The 20238-nt window shown below is 46.2% G+C and overlaps 1 protein-coding gene across 20 annotated transcripts in view; it reads left to right on the top strand.

Moving 5' to 3' along the window:
* The window catches only part of LOC118667083 (ligand-dependent nuclear receptor corepressor-like protein), a 150899-nt gene that overhangs the window by 44632 nt on the left and 86029 nt on the right, over positions 1–20238 (top strand). For 18 of the 20 annotated variants that reach the window (XM_036329908.1, XM_036329917.1, XM_036329765.1 and 15 more), the window contains exon 2: positions 16576–16641. The exons of the other annotated variants lie outside the window; for them this stretch is intronic. In XM_036329908.1, coding sequence (XP_036185801.1) covers positions 16576–16641 — 66 coding nt within the window. The remainder of the gene's footprint in view (positions 1–16575; positions 16642–20238) is intronic. 20 annotated transcript variants of the gene reach the window in all.

Below are 20238 nucleotides of genomic sequence, written 5' to 3'. Positions count from 1 at the left end.
AAAGAAGGAGAGGCCTATGAGGCAAAGAAAAAGGAATGAACAGAGTGTTTTGGGAATAGAGTTGAGACAGGATAAGAACACCTTACTAGAGTAGAGGGTTGACTAGTTGTAAAAGAGGCTATGTAAAGTAGAATAACCTCAAAATTTATTTTTTTAGTCTTTCATTTTTAAAAATAGTATTTCTTCTAATTTCTACCTGTACATATAGAAGTTGATTTCACTTATCAGGGAGGGGATTAAGATCATCTGATAAACTCTTCTATAAATCTCATATTTATATGAACACTAGTGGCCCGGTGCATGAAATTTGTGCACATTAAAAGGGGATTGTAGAGGAAATATTTTAATATTGCTATTAGCCCTTTCTCTATAATAGAAGTGTCAGAGATGAAAGAAAATTAGTAAAATGTATATGAAAATCATCCTCCTGTCAGAGTCTGGGGCACACTGCGGGACCCAGAGTCAAGTCCCTGCACACCTGCAGCGCCTCAAAATCACGCGAGACCCATACTCAGACCCAGCCGGCCCCACCCTTGTCAAACCCCACCAGGCAGGGGGCACAGCCTCAGATCTCCCAGCCCAGCGCTGGGTGGGGGGCACAGCCTCAGGTCCCCCGGTGTACACTGGGCGGGGGGCACAGCCTCAGGTTCCCCAGCAAGTCCCCCAGAACTGGGGCAGGGGGTGCAGCCTGAAGTCCCCCAACCCAAGCCAGAGGGCGTGCCTTGAGGGCCCCTGGCCCAGTCCAGGGGACACGGCCTGAGGTCCCCTGTCAAGCCCCGCCAGGAGGGGGGGGCGCAGCCTCAGTCACCCGCCTGGCGCTGGGGTTGGGTGTGCAGCCTGAGGTCCCCCGGGCCGGGCGGGGGGGCATGCCTTGAGGTCCTCCGTCAAGCCCCGCATGCGGGGGGGCATAGCCTCAGGTCCCCCAGCCTGGTGCTGGGGCAGGGGCGCAGCCTCGGCCCAGAATCGGGGCTGGTGGGGGGGTGCACCCTGAGTTCCCCCGTCAAACCCCGCTGGGCAGGGGCACAGCCTGAGATTCCCTGTCAAGCCCTGCCAGGCGAGGGGCGCGGCATCAGATCTTCTGGCCCAGTGCTGGGGCGGGGGTGCGTGGCCTGAGGTCCCCCAGCCTGGCGCCAGGGCAAGGGGAGCAGCCTGAGGTCCCCTGTCAAGCCCCACCAGGCAGGGGACGCAGCCTCAGGTCCCTGCTGATTGCTTGTTAAGGCTTTTTATGGGAACTCATCCTCCACTGTGCGCGCAGCCATCTTGACCATTATGGCATGAGAGTCAATTTGCATATTCCCTATTTATTAGATAAGACTAGGGGCCCAGTGCACGAAATTCGTGCACTGGGGGGGGGGGAGTGTCCCTCAGCCAAGCCTGCCCCCTCTCACATACTGGGAGCCCTCAGGCGTTGACCCCCATCACCCTCCAATCGCAGGGTCGGCCCCTTGCCCAGGCCTGACGGCTCTGACAGAGGCGTCAGGCCTGGGCAGGGGACCCTCATTTCCCCCCATCACTGGTTCTGCCCCCAGCCCAGGCCTGATGCCTCTGGCCCAGGCGTCAGGCCTGGGCAGGGGACCCCCAGACCCCTCCGATTGCTGGCTCTGCCCCTCGCCCAGGCCTGATGCCTCGGCCAGAGGCGTAGACCCCCATCACCCCCGGATCGCCTGATCGGCCCCTTGCCCAGGCCTGACGCCTCCGCCAGAGGTGTCAGGCTTGGATAGGGGACCCCCACCTACCCCCGATCACTGGCTCTGGCCCCCGCCCAGGCCTGAGGCCTCTGGCCCAGGAATCATGCCTGGGCAGGGGCCCCCCATCTCCCTCTGATCGCTTGCTCCACCCCCCGCCCAAGCCTGACGCCTCTGACCCAGGCTTCAGGCCTGGGCAAGGGGACCATCATATCCCCCCAGTCCCCGGCTCCGCCCCCCACCCAGGCCTGATGCCTCGGCCAGAGGAGTTGACCCTCATCACCCTCCGATCACCAATCACCGGATCGGCCCCTTGACCAGGCCTGAGGCCTCCGGCAGAGGTGTCAGGCCTGGGCAGGGGACCCCCAGCTCCCCACGGTTGCAGGCTCCGCCCCTGCCCAGGCCTAACGCCTCTGGCCTAGGCGTCCGGCCTGGGCAGCGGGGACCCACAGCTGCAGCGGCCCGGCGATCGTGGGCTTCGCTTTAGGCCCAGGCAAGGGACCCCTAGCTCCTGGGACTGCCAGCTTCGACCGTGCCCAGCTCCCATCGCTGGCTCCATCCCTACTTCCTGCTATCACTGGCCAGGGCGGCAAAGGCGCCTGATTCTCCGATCATGGCTGGGGGGCGGCTGGGGCTGCCTTTGCCCTGCCCCCCAGCTCTTAGCTCCCCCCTGGGTTTCCGATCACTGTCAGTGGCAGGGGGCTTCTTCCTGCTTTCCCTTTCGCCTCCCTGCATTGTGCCTACATATGCAAATTAACCGCCATCTTGTTGGCAGTTAACTGCCAATCTTAGTTGGCAGTTAACTGCCAATCTTAGTTGGCAGTTAATTTGCATATAGCCCTGATTAGCCAATGAAAAGGGTAGCGCCGTACGCCAATTACCATTTTTCTCTTTTATTAGTGTAGATATCACATTTTCCTTATATTTGTCTTTTTATCCTTTTAGTCTCAAAAGCATTTTTCCCCAAATATTGTTTCTCTGTGTAGTCTGTATCATGATTTTGCTTTCAAATCATTGTTCTGTCTGATACAGAAAGCTTTATTTTTGAGAATTGTGGAATTTTTAGTATGCTATGAGCATGTAGACTGCTAATTACCTTTCTTTCTTAAGTAGGGCTAAATGGTTTATTTTTTTCCTTTTTTTCCTTTATTGATTAAGATATTACGTATGGGTGTTTTTTTTTTCTCATAGGTGGACACTCAACCACTGAGTCACACAGGCTGGACTCTTGGTCATTCTTTTTTTTTTCAAGTTTTTTTTTTTAATTTTGTTTTATTCCTTAAAATATTACAAAGAATATTACGTATGTCCCCCCCCCCCCTTTGGCATTCCCCTGGCCTCTCCTACCCACCAGTGTCTTCTGTCCATTGGTTATGCTTATATGAATGCACACAAGTCCTTTGGTTGATCTCTTACCCCCCGCCCCTCCAACCCTCCCCAGCCTCCCCGCTGTAGTTTGACAGTCTGTTCAATGCTGCTCTGCCTCTGTATCTATTTTTGTTCATCAGTTTATAATGGTCTTTATTATCCATAAAATGAGTGAGATCGTGTGGTATTTTTCTTTCATTGACTGGCTTATTTCACTTAGCATAATGCTCTCCAGTTCCATCCATGCTGTTGCAAATGGTAAGAATTCCTTTTTAGAGCAGCATAGTATTCCATTGTGTAGATGTACCACAGTTTTCTAATCCACTTATCTGCTGATGGGCACTTAGCCTGTTTCCAAATCTTAGCTATGGTAAATTGTGCTGCTATGAACATAGGGGTGCATATATCCTTTCTGATTGGTGTTTCTGGTTTCTTGGGATATATTCCTAGAAGTGGAATACTGGGTCAAATGGGAGTTCCATTTTTAACTTTTTGAGGAAACTCCATACTGTCTTCCATAGTGGCTGCACTAGTCTGCATTCCCACCAGCAGTGCACTAGTGTTCCCTTTTCTCTTCATCCTCGCCAGCACTTGTCATTTGTTGATGATTGCCATTCTGACAGATGTGAGATGATTCCTCATTGTTGTTTGGAGTTGCATCTCTCAGATGATTAGTGACTTTGAGCATGTTTTCATATGTCTCTTGGCTTTCTGAATATCCTCTTTTGAAAAGTGTCTATTTAGGTCCTTTGCCCATTTTTTGATTGGATTGTTTATCTTCCTTTTGTTAAGTTGTATGAGTTCCCTATAAATGTTGGAGATTAAACCCTTATTGGTGATAACATGGGCAAATATGTTCTCCCATGCAGTGGGCTTTGTTGTTGTTTTGTTGATGTTTTCTTTTGCTGTGCAGAAGCTTTTTATTTTCATGTAGTCCCATTTGTTCATTTTCTCTTTAGTTTCCAGTGCCCTAGGAGCAGTATCGGTGAAGAAATTGCTTCAGCATATGTCTGAGATTTTGTTGCCTTTGGATTCCTCTAATATTTTTATGGTTTCCCATCTTACGTTTAAGTCCTTTTCCTATTGCGAGTTTATTTTTGTGTATGGTGTGAGTTGGTGCTCTAGTTTCATTTTTTTGCATGTATCTGTCCAATTTTCCCAACACCATTTATTGAAGAGACTGTCTTGACTCCATTGTATGTTCTTGCCTCCTTTGTCAAATATTAATTGAGCATATTGGTTTGGGTCGATTTCTGGGTTCTCTATTCTATTCCATTGATCTATATGTGTGTTCTTGTGTCAGTACCAGGCAGTTTTGAGAACAGTGGCTTTGTAATACAGCTTCATATCTGGTATTGTGATCCCACCTACTTTGTTCTTCTTTCTCAGGATCACTGCACCTATTCGAGGTCTTTTTTTATTCCAGATGAATTTTTGGAGAGTTTGTTCTAGGTCTGTGAAATATGCCATTGGTATTTTAATGGGAAGTGTGTTGAATTTATAGATTGCTTTGGGCAGTATGGACATTTTAATGATGTTGATTCTACTAATCCATGAACATGGTATGTTCTTCCATCTGTTTATGTCTTCCTCTATCTCTTTTTACAATGTCCTGTAGTTTTCTGAGTAGAGGTCTTTTACCTCTTTAGTTAAGTTTATTCCTAGGTATCTTAATTTTTTTGTTGTGATGGTAAATGGGATTGCTTTTTTAGTCTCTCTTTCTGTAAGTTCACTGTTGCTATATAGAAATGCCATAGATTTCTTGGCATTAATTTTGTATCCTGCTACATTGCCAAATTCATTATTAAGTCTAAAAGTTTTTTGATGGAGTCTTTAGGGTTTTTTATGTACAATATCATGTCATCTGCAAATAAGGCCAGTTTTACTACTTCTTTTCCAATTTAAATGCCTTTTATTTCTTCTTCTTGTGTAATCGCAATGGCTACTACTTTCAGTACTATGTCGAACAGTAGTGGTGAGAGTGGGTATCCCTGTCTTGTTCCTGTTCTTAAGGGAAATGGTTTTAGTTTTTGCCTGTTGAGTATGATGTTGGCTGTGGGTTTGTCATATATGGCTTTTATTATGTTGAGGTATGATCCTTCTATTCCTACCTTGCTGAGAGTTTTTATCAAAAATGGATGTTGGATTTTTGTGAAATGCTTTTTCTGCATCAATTGATATGACTATGTGGTTTTTTTCTCTCAATTTGTTTATGTGATGTATCACGTTTATTGATTTGCGGATATTGTACCATCCTTGCTTCCCTGGGATAAATCCTACTTGGTCATGGTGTATGATCTTTCTGATGTACTGCTGGATCCGATTTGCTAAGATTTTGTTGAAGATTTTGGTATCTATGTTCATGGGGGATATTGGCCTGTAATTCTCTTTCATTCTGTTGTCTTTTTCTGGTTTTGTTATTAGGGTGATGCTTGCTTCATACAATGAGCTTGGAAGTGTTCCTTCCTCTTGAATTTTTTGGAATAGTCTGAGGAGGATAGGTTTTTGTTCTTCCTTGAATGTTTGGTAAAACTCCCCTGTGAAGCCGTCTGGTCCTGGGCTTTTGTTTGCTGGAAGCTTTTTGATGACTGCTTCAATTTCTTCCATAGTTATTGGCTTATTGGGATTTTTAGATTCTTCCTGATTGAGTTTTGGAAGGTTGTATTTATCTAGGAATATGTCCATTTCCTCCAGGTTGTCTAGTTTGTTGGGGTAGAGTTGTTCATAGTATTTTTTAACAATCATTTGTATTTCTGTGGGGTCTGTTGTTGTTTCACCGCTATCATTTCTGATTTTGTTTATTTGGGTCCTCTCTCTTTGCTTCTTGGTGAGCCTGGCTAGAGGGTCATCAATCTTGTTTATCCTTTCAAAGAACCAGCTCTTGGTTTCATTGATCTTATGTATTCTCTTTTTGGCCACTATGTCATTTATTTCTGCTCTAATCCTTATTATCGCCTTCCTTCTGCTCACTCTGGAGTTTTCTTGTTGCTCTCTTTCTAATTCTTTGAGTTGTAGAGTTAGATGATTTACTACCATTTTTTCTTGTTTTTTGAGGTAGACCTGTAGAGCTATACACTACGCTCTCAGGACTGCTTTCATTGTGTCCCTAGGTTTTGGATTGTTGTGTTTTCATTGTCATTAGTTTCCAGGATGTTTTTAATTTCTTCTTTGATCTCATTGGTAAAGCAATCAATATTTAATAACATTCTATTCAGCTTCCAAGTGCTTGAGTGTTTTGGATTGTTTTCATTGTAGTTTATTTCTAATATTATGCCATTAAGGAGTTAGAATATGCTTGGTATGATTTCAATCTTCTTGAATGTGGGGAGACTTTGCTTGTGACTCAGTATGTGGTCTATTTTTGAAAATGTCCCATGTGCACTTGAGAAGAACGTATATTCCATGGCTTTGGGGTGAAATGTTTTGAAGATGTCAATTAAGTCCGTCTGATCTAGTGAGTCATTTAGCATTGCTGTTTCTTTGCTGATTGTTTGTCTAGAGGATTTATCCAGTGATGTCAGTGGTGTATTAAAGTCCCCTACTATGATTGTATTGTTGTCGATCTCTCCCTTGATATCTTATGTATTTGGGTGCTCCTGCATTGGGTGCATATATGTTTATCAGGGTTATATCCTCTTGTATCAATCCCTTTAATATTATGAAGTGGCCTTCCTTATCTCTTGTTATGGCCCTCACTTTGAGGTCTATTTTGTCCAATATAAGTATTGCTACCCCAGCTTTCTTTTCACTTCCATTTGCCTGAAAGATATTTTTTCCAACCCTTCACTTTCAGTCTGTGTTAGTCCCTTATTCTGAGGTGGATCTCTTGTAGACAGTAAATATATGGGTCATGTTTTTTTATCCATTCAGCCACTCGATGTCTTTTGATTGGAGCATTTAGTCCATTTACGTTTAAATTTATTATTGAGCCCTAACTGGTTTGGCTCAGTGAATAGAGCATCAGCCTGCAGACTCAAGGGTCCCAGGTTTGATTCCAGTCAAGGGCATGTACCTTGGTTGCAGGCACATCCCCAGTAGGGACTGTGCAGGAGGTAGCTGATCGACGTTTCTCTCTCATTGATGTTTCTAACTCTTTATCCCTCTCCCTTCCTCTCTGTAAAAAATCAATAAAATATATTTAATAAAAAAGAAGTTATTATTGAAAGGTACTTATTTGTAGCCATTTTTATTTTTTGTGCCTGTTTTCTTTCTTAGCTTTTTCTTCTTTTTACACCCGTCCCTTTAGCATTTCTTGCACTGCTGGCTTGTTGGTGATAAACTCCCTTAGCCTTTTTTCATCTGTGAAGCTTCTTATTTCCCCTTCAATTTAGAATGATAGCCTTGCTGGGTATAGTATTCTTAGATTCAGTCCCTTGCTTTGCATCACTTTGTAAATTTCCGTCCATTCTTTTCTGGCCTAATGTGTTTCTGTTGAGAAATCATTTGATAATCTAATGGGAGATCCCTTGTATGTAACTTTCTGTCTCCCTCTGGCAGCCTTTAAGATTCTCTCTTTGTCCTGAACATTTGCCATGGTAATTATGATGTCTTGGTGTGGGTCTTTTTGGGTTCATCTGGTTTGGGACTCTGTGTGCTTGTGTGACTTTTTTCTTCCCACCTGAGGGAAGTTTTCTAACATTATTTCTTCAAATAGGTTTTCTAACCCTTGCTCCTCTTCTTGTTGTTCTAGCACCCCTATTATTCGTATGTTGCTTCGTTTCATGTTGTCCCATAGCTCCCTTAGGCTCTCCTCCTGTCTTTTAATTTTTTCTCCAATTGCAGTTCAGTTTGGGTGTGTTTTGCTTCCCGGTCTTCTAATTCGCTAATTCGGTCCTCTGCTTCTCCTAGTCTACTGTTGAAACTTTCCATGGTGTTTTTTATTGCAGCTATATTGCTCTTCATTTCTTCTTGATTCTTACATAATTTATTGATTTTTTTCATCCATTTCTTCTTGATTCTTACAGAAGTTGTGGATGTTTTCCTCCTTCCGGTTTGTGCACTCTAGGACACTTATTCTGAATTCTTTTTCTGACATATTGCATGACTCTGTTTCACTAAGCTGCTTTTCTGGCAATTCCTCATTTTCTTTCCTTTTGGGGTTTCTTTGTCTACCCATTTTTGGTCGCACTGATTGATCTAGATGTCGAGTGGTGCAGGGGCTGCTCCTTGGGTGGCAGTGGTTCCTCGGGCTGCAGTTGCTCCTCACATGGTTGTGGTAGTGGCTGCTCCTCAGTTGGCAGCAGCTCCTCTGGTGGGTGCTGTTCCCAGCAGTGGTGTCTCTTCTGGCTGGTAGGTGAGGCTGATTGCACAGCTGCTGTTCCTTGGACAGGGGTGGGCTGATCACAAGGCTGCTGCTCTTCAGGTGGGGGTGGGCTGTTCACATGGCTTCTGCTCCTCGGATGGGCGTGGACTGCTCACGTGGCTGCTGCTCCTTGGATCCGGGCTGGCTGCACGCTGCTGCTGTTCCTCAGATGGGGCAGGCTGCTCGTGAGGCTGCTGCCTTTTTGACAGGGGTAGGTTGCTTACAGGGCTACTGCTCCTTGTACGGGTGCGGGCTGCTTGCGCAGCTGCTGCTCCTCAGATGGGGGACGTGCTGCTTGTGTGGCTGCTGCTCCTCGTATGGGGGCGGGATTCTCACCCAGCTGCTGCTTGTTGGACAGGTGCAGACTGGGTTTGGCTGCTGCTCCTTGGACCAGTGTGGGCTGCGCAGGGCTGCCGCTCCTCAGATGTGGTCGATCGGTCTGCTTGTGTGGCTGCTGCTCCTCGGGGAGGGGCGAGCTGCTCGGGCAGCTGCTGCTCCTGGGGCGGAGTGAGCTGCATGTGCAGCTGCTGCTCCTCATATGGGGTCTATATGCTTGCTTGGCTGCTGCTCTCAGACGGGGGATGGGCTGCTTGTGTGGCTGCTTCTCTTTGGGCGGGAGCGAGCTGCACATGTATCTGCTGCTCCTTGGATGGGGGCAGGCCGCTTACCCAGGTGCTGCTCGTTGGACAGGTGCAAGCTGCGTGTGTCTGCTGCTCCTCAGACCAGTGTGGACTATGCAGGGCTGCCGCTCCTCGGACGTGGGTGGTCTGCTCGTGTGGCTGCTGCTCCTCGGACTGGGGCAGGCTGCTCGGGCAGCTACTGCTCCTTGAATGGGAGTGGGCTGCTCGCAGTGATGCTATTCCTTGTATGGGTATGGGCTGCTCACACTGCTGCTGCTCCTCGTATGGGGGCATGCTGCTCGTGCAGCTGCTGCTCCCTGGATGGGGGCAGGTTTCTCGCACACCTACTGCTCCTCAGACAGGAGGAGGGTGTGAGCTGCGCAGCTGCTGCTCCTCGGATGGAGGCGGGCTGCGTGGGGCTGCTGCTCCTCAATCGTGGGCAGGCTGCTTGTGCGGCTGCTGCTCCTCAGACGGGGCAGGCTGCTCACGTGGTTGCTGCTCCTCGGATGAGGGAGCGGGCCGCTCACACAGCTGACAGCTGCTGCTTCTTTGGCAGGGGCAGGCCACGTAAGGCTTCTGCTCTTAGGCCTGGGGCAGGCTGCTCACAGGGCTGCTCCTCCTTGGACAGGAGTGGACTGCTCACGTGTCTGCTGCTTGCGTGGTTGCAGTGCCCCGGGCTAAGGCATTGGGCCGGTCAGAGGGGAGCACGCTTCAGAACTCATAGGAGCCTCTGCCCAGGGTGGCTGAGACTCGTTGACCGTGGGACCACAGCTGAGGTAGCAGGTCCCTGGCAGGGGTGTCTGTAGAATCCCAGGTGTTATCTGAGGGCACCCTGGGTGGGGGTGAGGCCTGGCTCCCAGTTACAGCAGCTCTCCCCTTAAAAACGCTAGGCTTCTGAGGGCGAGCCGGCCTCCCGGAGCTGCTTACAACGGTAGCAGAGGCTGCCTAGTTAGGCGAGTCCAAAGGTCCTGCGGGATCTATCTGTGCCTCACTCACATACACACACATCCCACATGACCACACACTCCTCTTTTGGTCCCTCACTGACTCACACTCTCTCCCTCACTGCCGCCTTCTTCCTGCCTCTGTAGTTGGGTCTGGGGTGTTATTGACCCATTTGTGGATGGAGTTTCCTCTCCAGGTTTCTGGTTACGAGGCTCACTCTCTAGCACCTGGCCAGACAGGATAAAATTCACCTCGACAGTACACAACACAAAGGGACGGACCAAAGAACGAATGTATTCACAACAATAATAACCCCACTATAAGTGACCACCTGAGAAAAGAGAATTAGGGGTGAGAAAATAGAGTGTAAGTGATATCGAAGAGAGCAAAAAAGATGAGAGAAAAGAAAAAGGAGATTATATATAAACACCACAGAACCAATAGATAAACAAACAAACAAAATAATAATAATTAAAAAAAAATACAAATACCAAACCCCCAGCAAAGAGGGTGGGGGCAGAATCTGTAGATGCTGAGCTTATATATAGAAGATAAGGTTAAGAATTGGATGAATATGGGGAGGATCTCAGTTCAGTATAGAGGAAGTAGAAAGGGGATGGGTGGATAAGAGGAAAGAGAATGAGAAAAAATAATGTAAATTTACAAAAAAATTGATTTCAAAAATGGTATAAAATAGCCAGTAAAAATAAAATAGAGTGATGGAAAAATAATGTGAAAAGAAATAGAAAATAAAGCAATTAACAAAAACAGGAAAACAAAGAAAAAAAAGAGATAACAAAGAAATAAAAAAAAAAAACGAAATAAAAATGAAAAAGTGAGTGTTCCTTTGGCTGGCTTAAGATCCCAGTTTCCTGTACTGTAGTGGTTCTCAGGATCTGATTGCTGGGACCTACATACGGGTCCTTATCCTCCCATTGTCCCCCAACCCCACCCCACTCATGCCCTCACCCCCCTGGTGTCTGTGTCCATTGGTTAGGCTTATATGCATGCATACCAGTCCTTTGGTTGATCTCTCCCCCTCTCTGTCTTCCCCTACCTTCCCTCTGAGGTTTGACAGTCTGATCGATGATTCTCTGTCTCTGGATCTGTTTTTGTTCATCAGTTTATGTTGTTCATTGTATTCCACAAATGAGTGAAATCATGTGATATTTATCTTTCTCTGACTGGCTTATTTCACTTAGCATAACGCTCTCCAGTTCCATCCATGCTGTTGCAAATGGTAAGAATGCCTTCTTTTTCACAATAGCGTAGTATTCCATTGTGTAGATGTACCACAGTTTTTAATTCATTCATCTGCTAATGGGCACTTAGGCTGTTTCCAAATCTTAGCTATGGTAAATTATGCTGCTATGAACATCGGGGTGCATATATCCTTTCAGATTGCTATTTCTAGTTTCTTGGGATATATTCCTAAAAGTGGGATTACTGGGTCAAATGGGAGTTCCATTTTTAGGTTTTTTGAGGAAACTGCATACTGTTCGCCACAGTGGTTGCACCAGTCTGCATTCCCACCAGCAGTGCACAAGGGATCCTTTTTCTCCACATCCTCGCCAGCACTTGTCATTTGTTGATTTGTTGATGATAGCCATTCTGACAGGTGTGAGATGGGACTGCATTGTCATTTTGATTTGCATCTCTCGGACGATTAGTGACTTTTAGCATGTTTTCATATGTCTAATTACCTTTCCCTATTAAATGTACTGATGACTTTGACACCTGAATTTTAGTCTTCCATCTTTACTCTAAACCCTGACCATTATTCATGATTGACTTTAGTTTGCTTGTTTGTTTTTTAAGGATGAACCCATCAAGTCATCTACTGACCTTCACCTTTCTCTGCTACGGAAACTGTTATGCCTTTTCTTTAAAAAAAAAATTTTAGCAAGGTTTATTAACATATAATTTACAGAATACAGTTCTATGAGTTTTGACACACAAACACAATTGGATAACCAACTTCTCAATAAACAAGATATGAAACAGTTCCATTATCCCTAAAAGTTGTTTTGTGATTCTTCATAGTTATTTCCTTACCTAGGTAACATGGCACTAGCAACCACTGGTCTGCTCTGACTCTGTAGTTTTGCTTTTCCCAGAGAATAATAAGTGAAATCATAAAGTATATGCTTTGAGTCTGATGTGTTTTTTTTCATTTAACAATATGCATTTGAAATATATCCATGTTGTTGCATGTATCAGTAGTTTGTTCCTTTGGCTATGTAGTATTCCATTGTACCAGTTTGTTTTTTCATTCAATGGTTGAAGGACATTGGATTGTTTCCAGTTTGGAGTAAATGTGAATGAAACTCTATGAATACTTGTGCATAGGCGTTTGTGTAAGTGTAGTTTCCATTTCTGTTTGGTAAATATTTAGGAGTGGGATTGTTTGATCATGTGGTAGTGCATGTTTAAATTACTAGAAATTGTCAAACTTTTCTAAAATGGTTGTGCCATTTTGCATTCCACCAACAATTTATGAGAAATCCAATTTAGTAAACTTATGTAGGCTGAGGCTATATATTTTGTTCGATATACAATAGAATGACATCCTAAAATAGTTTGTTTGCATTGTTAATTTTTGGAGTCCATGATCACAGCAAAATAGAATTAGATTATCTTAGTAATAGAAAGAGATTTGGGGCTTGTTCGGTCTGAGGTTTTACCCAGTAGGAAAGTCTTTTCGATAGTGTTCTTGAAAGCACTCTCTGGTTCTAGTTCATTCATTTCTCTGCCTGAAATGTCCACTCCTGAGAACTAGTACTGAATTATTTCACAAAGATTTTATTAAGTGCATATATCCTAAGTTCCATAACTACTTTGTTAAATCTAAGACATCATAAGTTACTAGGGGCCCAGTGCACGAATTCATGCACCTGAAAGGAACTGTGGACCATGAGGGTGTGGTAGGCACAGGGGCGGGTCTCAGCCCATCCTTCGCGCCCCCACCCAGCCCCTCCTGCCGTGGCCCCGGTCACTTGTCTGCCTACAGCCCCACTCCCACCGCCACCACTCCCACATGCTGATGGCACTGGCCCTGGTCATACCTGCTGAAGGTACTAAGCAATTGGGGCCGGCGCCAAAAGCAGGTGCGAATGGCAGCTGCTGCCCTGATCACCCCTCAGGAGCAGGGGGAGGTGGAAAAGCCCTCAGGGGCGATCGGGGCTGGCAGCTGCTGCTCGACCCGCTGATGATGTCGAGCGATCGGGACCGGTGCTAGGCACCAGCAGTAGGTGCGAGCAGCGGCTCCAGCTGCGGGTGTGAGCGAAGCCGGCACTGGCAGTGGTATGAGCGGTGGCTCCAGCACCAGCAGCGGATGGAAGCAGGGCCATTGCCAGCAGCAGGTGGGAGAGGCAGCTGCCAACCCCAATCTCCCCTCAGGAGCAGGGGGAGGTGGAGAAGCCCTGAGGGGCAATTGGTGCAGGCAGCTGCAACTCCCGCTGATGGCACCAAGTGATCGGGGCCAGTGCTGGGCGCCGGTGGTGGTTCTGAGTGGCAGCTCTGGCACCAGTCGTGGGTACAAGCACCAGGCGAGACCACGTAGCACAGGACTAAAGAATTTTCAATACCACCAGAGGCTCGCCCTCTGCCTTGGTCTGACGCCCACACACACCTGCTCCACCATCCCGCCGCAGCTGATGCCCACATGTTCTGCACATGCCCCCTGATGGTCAATGTGTGTCATAGGGACTGGTTGTTTCGCCATTTGGTCTATTTGCATATTAGCCTTTTATTATATAGGACTAGAGGCCCGGTGTGCAAAAATTTGTGCACTCGGGGGGGGGGGCGTCCCTCAGCTCGGCCTGTGCCCTCTCGCAGTTGGTACCCTTCGGGAGAACGCCCTGCTGGCTTAGGCCTGCTCCCGGGTGGCAGAGGGCAGGCCCAATCCCTAGGTGCAGCCCCTGGTCGGGCTCAGAGCAGGGCCGATTGTGGAGTTGGGGCGCCGCCCCCTGTCAAGCACAGAGCAGGGTGGATCGGGAGGTTGTGATGCCACCCCTAGTCATGCTCAGGGTAGGGCCGATTGGGGCGTTGGGGCACCACCCCCTGTCACACTCAAGGCAGGGTCGATGGGGAGGTTGCGGCGCCACCCCCTGTCACGCACAGAGCAGGGCCAATCAGGGGGTTGGGGCACTGCCCCCTGTCACTCACAGAGCAGGCCCATCAGGGGGGTTGGCGTGCTGCCCCCTGTCACGCACAGAGCAGGGCCCATCGGGGTTGGGGGGCTGCCTTCTATCACCCACAGAGCAGGGCCAATCAGGGGTTGGGGTGCCGCCACTCACACACTCAGGGCAGAGCCAATGGGGAGGTTATGGCTCTACCCCATCACACACAGAGCAGGGCCCGTGGGGTGGGGGGGGGTTGGGGCGCCGCACCCTGTCACCCACAGAGCAGGGCCGATCAGGGGATTGGGGCGCCGCACCCTGTCACACACAGAGCCACAGGGTGGCCAGGGGGTTGGGGAGCTCCCCCGTATCAGGCACAGAGCAGGGCTGATCAGGGGGTTGGGGCACCTTCCCCTGTCAGGAACAGAGCAGGGTGGATAGGGAGGTTGTGGCCCCGCCCCCTGTCACACACAGAGCCACAGGGCGATCAGGGGGTTTGGGCGCTGCCCCCTGTCACGCTGATCCCGGTGCTGGGAGGCATATTACCCTTTTACTATATAGGGTAGAGGCCTCGTGTACGGGTGGGGGCTGGCTGGTTTGCCCTGAAGGGTGTCCTAGATTGGGGGGGGGGTCCCCACTGGGGTACCTGGCCAGCCTGGGTGAGGAGATGATGCCTGTTTGCAGCTGGTCACACATCCTTCAGGGTGGGGGTCCCCACTGTGGTGCCTGGCCAGCCTGGATGAGGGGATGATGGCTGTTTGCAGCTGGTCACACACCCTTCAGGGTGGGGGTCCCCACTGGGGTGCCTGGCCAGTCTGGGTGAGGGGCTGAGGGCTGTTTTCAGGCCGGGGATGACTGAAGCGCCCAACCGCTCCTTTTTTTCTTTTTCCTTTTTTTATTCTGGGCCAGCTTTAGCTCTGAGGCTCCAGCTCTTAGGCCTCCGCTGCTGAAAGTAGGTTTCTGGCCTTTGCTTACAATGTTGTGATCCTGCTGGCTGAAGCTCGGCCGACTAAAGCAGGTTTCTGGGGTTTTGTTTAGCTTCTATAGTTGTTACATAGTTGCTTAGAGTTGCAGCTCAGGGGCCTGCAGCGGCAGGCGGGGAACGTTGGAGTCCTCCGTCACTGAAGCAAGCAAGCCTCATGTTAGTTTCAAGCTGCCTGGCTGCCGGCCACCATCTTGACTGGCAGTTAATTTGCATATCGCCCTGATTAGCCAATGGAAAGGGTAGCGGTCGTACGCCAATTACCGTGTTTCTCTTTTATTACGTAGGATAAGATGCATCATTTCTTCATGTTCTATGTGAAAAAATGTCACTTTTTTTTTACTATGACACATCATTGACTTGTATATGCATCTTGATTATAGAGATGTTAACATGTCTTTTTAAAGCATGATTTATGGAACGTTTCTAGAGTAGTATTTCTGCATTTTTACAATTTAGGAATATCACTGAGAAAATATCCTTTATCTTTCATTTTTCAGATCTGTCATTCTACCTTTAATATTTTCCCTCCCTAATTTAAGCATTCTTTAAGTAGTTCCTTTTCTTAATTTCCCAGTTATTTTGCCATTCTGGTCATTTTCCTTTGGATGCCTTGTAGTTCATCAAAAAACTGCTTAAAATTTAATATAATACAGATTTCAAAAAGAAAGTTGCAAAATCTTAAAATTAGTATATCCAGAAAGTAGGACACTATGTAAGTTCGTGAATGAGGTTTTTAACTTGACAAGATTTTCAATAATTTTTTAAAATAGTCCATACCCATGAAGAAATTATTGTCATGATTTTTACAAGTAGGTTAACATTTTATACCTCATATTTTTTTTAATCCTCACCCAAGGATATGTTTGTTGATTTTAGAGAGGGAAAAGGGGAGAGGAGGAGACAGAGGGGGGAACATCGATGTGAAAGAGAAACATCACTTGATTGCCTCCCGTAGGCGCCCCTACAGGGATTAAGCCCACAGCCTAGTTATGTGTCCCAACCTGGAATTGAACTGCAGACTTTTTGGTGCCCTGGATGATGCTCCAACCATCTGAGCCACCTGGCCGGGGCCATCATACTTTTCATAGCAAGAATTTCTCTCCACTGGCACTCATTTACTCATTTTGGTAATTGAGGTTCAAGATGCTACTTTTTATAAGCTAACATAGGTTGTTAACAAATATAAACAGAATTATACATCTTTTCTAGTTATTCTTCTCCTCTCTACAAAATTATTACAAAAGAAATCTGCCCGTAATAATTTAACCTGGGAATATTTCTAAATGACAAAAATGTTTACCTGTTTTAGTAGTGAACATTTACATTTGAATGTTTCTTTATAATCATGTAGTTTCTGATAGTTATTATATGACTGTTTATTATGTTATGTATTTCCTAGTTCAAATTAATTCAACTAAAGGAAAAATGACACCTTATAGTATGTTAAGTTTATAATTTGCTGATTCCTATAGAGTTTATGGTTTTTTTGTTATTGTAAAATTAAGCTTTCTTTCGTAGTTAATATTCTTTTCTTTCTTTAATAACACAGGTTTTGAGAGTATTTTAGAAGGGCTTTATGGACCACGGCTACGAAGAGACCTCAGTTTATTTGAAGGTAACGTTTTATTTCAAAATTTTAACCTTCTGTCCCATTTAACAGATGAGAAATGGTTGTTCTACATTAACTTTATACTAAACATGAATTTGTGTTATTGTTTAATTAAAAATATTTTAAATGAATACATAAAAGTGATTCCTATTATTACATGATGTTATAATCTTTAAAAAATTTAGTATACTGATCAAAATTGTAAATGAAGTTTGTTTTGGCTCAGTGGTAAAATTTGATTTTTGTCATTTTATACATTACATTCCCTGTAAAGGGAATTTAAAGAGGACTTAAAAGGGTTCAGTTGCCTGTTGTATGATACAGGCATTCTAGAACTCCGATCGTCACTCTGAGAAATCCTGCCATATGTGTTCAGTTTTCTATTTATGTGTAGCCTCCTCTATTTATTATAGCCCACCCTTCCAAATATTGTTGCATAAATCCTGGTATACGATTTTGATCTGTATTATAATTGCTGTGGTAGCATAGTTTAGCTGTTTTACTGCTTGCTTGGAAACCTAGAGCACTAGGAGAGAACATTTTTGTAGGCATGTGAAAGTTTATAGTACAGTTCATTTACAAAATGGGTAATGCTAGAATAGATTTTCTAGTTTGATTTTGATTGAATTATTTCTGTATCTTGTCACTTTTCAATGCTAACTCTTTTACCTTCTGCCCTACTCTGGTACCTTCCTTTCTGTTAAGACCAAAGTCCTATCTAGTAGACTTAAAGGCCCTTCCCTCTGTGTATGTAAGTCTGTTGAGTTGAGGTAGTTACAGTGATAGTTGGTGTAGTCAAAAGTTTTCTGCTCATTCTTTGTTAATGTTGAGGAGGATGATTGAGCTATGAATCATAGAGCTGACAGTATCTATGCAAGATCATTTGTCCCAACCACCCATCTTCAATCAGATGAATGATATCCATGCAGAACATGACAATAAGGATCAAGATTCCAAAATATTCCCATTCCAATATTTTATCATTCTTATGGCTAAAATCTTTATCTTCTTATCTTTTAAACTTTCAACATCTCTCACTGTGTCATAGCTTAACACTGAATTAAATATTTTTACCTGTTATAAGCAAAACTGACTATAGTTTCACCTTTTTTTTCTGAGCTTATAAATAAAGGAAAAATCTAAGAAATAAGAGTTTAACCTATGCTTGGTATTTCTCCAGCCTGCTGTTTTTCATTCATATCAGAAGGTAGCATTATACTTAATTGCTTTCTGATAACCAAAAGTCCAGCTTGTGATTTTTAGCCTCTTGCTTTCATTTATTTACATATATAGTTCTGAATATATGTATGAATTTATGTTCCTTCAGAAATTAGTTATTATACAAAGGACAGAATTTTCTAAGGAAATAAATACGTGTATTTTATTTTTTGACGATTATTTCTTTTGTGTACAAATAACACATGTTCATTTTAGGAAATTAGAAAATATAAATGAGCCCAAAAGTAAAAAATTAGTCCATGACACATAGCCTTTAACATTTTTATAATTAAGTTTAAAATATGTTTGTATGTATTTATTGTTTTATTAAAGTAGTATAAACTGTCCATATAGTATATAGTTTTTGTATCTACTATGTTTGTACACTAGTATATCATTTGGGTATATAAAGTTCTTGGTCATTATTCTAAATGGCTGCACAATATTACATTTTGGATCTATTATGACAAATTTAATTAATTAATTGATTTCATACCCTACTGCTGTATATCTTATTCCATTTATTTTTTAATTCCAGATTTTGTACTTTATTTCCACTTTTGTGCATTTTTTTTTTTCCCTTGGTAGGGTATTTATAAAATTGGCTAAGCTTTGGAACTCAATCGTTTTCTCTTATATAGGCACATAATTTCATTGCCCTTTCTCATCCCTAATGTTCTAGCTTTTTTCCAAATTTCATAGGAAAATTCTTTCTTGCTTTTTTTTAATTAAAAAGACTTCTAATTAAAGTTGCATAAATATGATTGCACTAATCCTATCTAATAAAAGAGAAACATGGTAATTAGCCATACATCTGCTACCCTTCCCATTGGCTAATCAGGGCGATATGCAAATTAACTGCCAGCCAAGATGGCCGCCGGCAGCCAGGCAGCTTGAAGTGAACATGAGGCTTACTTGCTTCAGTGACAGAGGACTCCAACGTTCCCCGCCTGTCGCTGCCGGCCTCTGAGCTTGCAGTTTGAAACATTGTTACAAATATAGAAGCTAAACAAAACCCCAGAAACCTGCTTTCAGCCAGCCGAGATCTCAGAGCTGGAGTTGAAACAGTGTTTCGATTATAGAACCCAAACAAACCAGATACCTGCCTTCAGCATCAGAGGCCTCAGAGCTGGAGCCAAGCCTCAGAGCTAAAGCTGGCCCAGAATAAAAGAAAAAAAGGAGCGGTTGGGAGCTTCAGTCACCCACCAGCCTGAAAACAGCCCTCGGCCCCTCACCCAGACTGGCCAGGCACCCCAGTGGGGACCCCCACCCTGAAGGGTGTGTGACCAGCTGCAAACAGCCATCATCCCCTCACCCAGGCTGGCCAGGCACCCCAGTGGGGACCCCCACCCTGAAGGGTGTGTGACCAGCTGCAAACAGCCATCATCTCCTCACCCAGGCTGGCCAGGCACCCCAGTGGGGACCCCCACCCTGATCCAGGACACCCTTCAGGGCAAACCAGCCGGCCCCCAACCGTGCACCAGGCCTCTATCTTATATAGTAAAAGGGTAATAGGCCTCCCAGCACCGGGATCAGCAGAGCCGAGAGGCCTCCCGGCACTGGGATCAGTGTGATGGGGCAGCGCCCAAACCCCCTGATCGCCCTGCGGCTCTGTGTGTGACAGGGGGTGGGGCCATAACCTCCCTATCCGCCCTGCTCTGTTCGTGACGGGAAGGCGCCCCAACCCTTTGATCAGCCCTGCGCTGTGCCTGATAGGGGGAGCTCCCCAACCCCATGATCGCCCTGCGGCTCTCTGTGTAACAGGGTGTGGTGCCCCAACCCCCTGATCGGCCCTGCTCTATGTGTGACGGAGGAGTGCCCCAACCCCCTGATCGGCCCTGCTCTGTGTGTGACAGGGTAGAGCCATAATCTCCCCATTGGCTCTGCCCTGAGTGTGAGAGTGGCGGCGCCCCAACCGCCTGATCGGCCCTGCTCTGTGGGTGATAGAGGGTGGCGCCCCAACTCCCACCCCACGGGCCCTGCTCTGTGTGTGATGGGGTAGAGCCATAACCTCCCCATAGGCCCTGCCCTGAGTGTGACAGTGGCGGCGCTCCAACCCCCTGATCGCCCCTGCTCTGTGGGTGATAGAGCGCGGTGCCCCAACCCCCTGATCCGCCCTGTTCTGTGTGTGACGGGGCAGTGCCCCAACTCCCCTATCGGCCCTACTCTGTGAGTGACAGGGGGGAGCTCCTCAACCCCCTGATTGGCCCTGCTCTGTGCGTGACAGGGGGTACCTCCCCAACCCCCTGATGGGCCCTGCTCTGTGCGTGACAGGGGGCAGCGCCCCAACCCCCTGATTGGCCCTGCTCTGTGCGTGACAGGGTACAGAGCCCCAACCCCCCTGATGGGCCCTGCTCTGTGGGTGACAGGGTGCAGCGCCCCAAC

The sequence above is a fragment of the Myotis myotis genome, unplaced genomic scaffold, assembly GCF_014108235.1.
Source record: "Myotis myotis isolate mMyoMyo1 unplaced genomic scaffold, mMyoMyo1.p scaffold_m19_p_1, whole genome shotgun sequence".
NCBI lineage: Eukaryota > Metazoa > Chordata > Mammalia > Chiroptera > Vespertilionidae > Myotis > Myotis myotis.
This window is presented reverse-complemented; position numbering and strand designations above follow the sequence as displayed.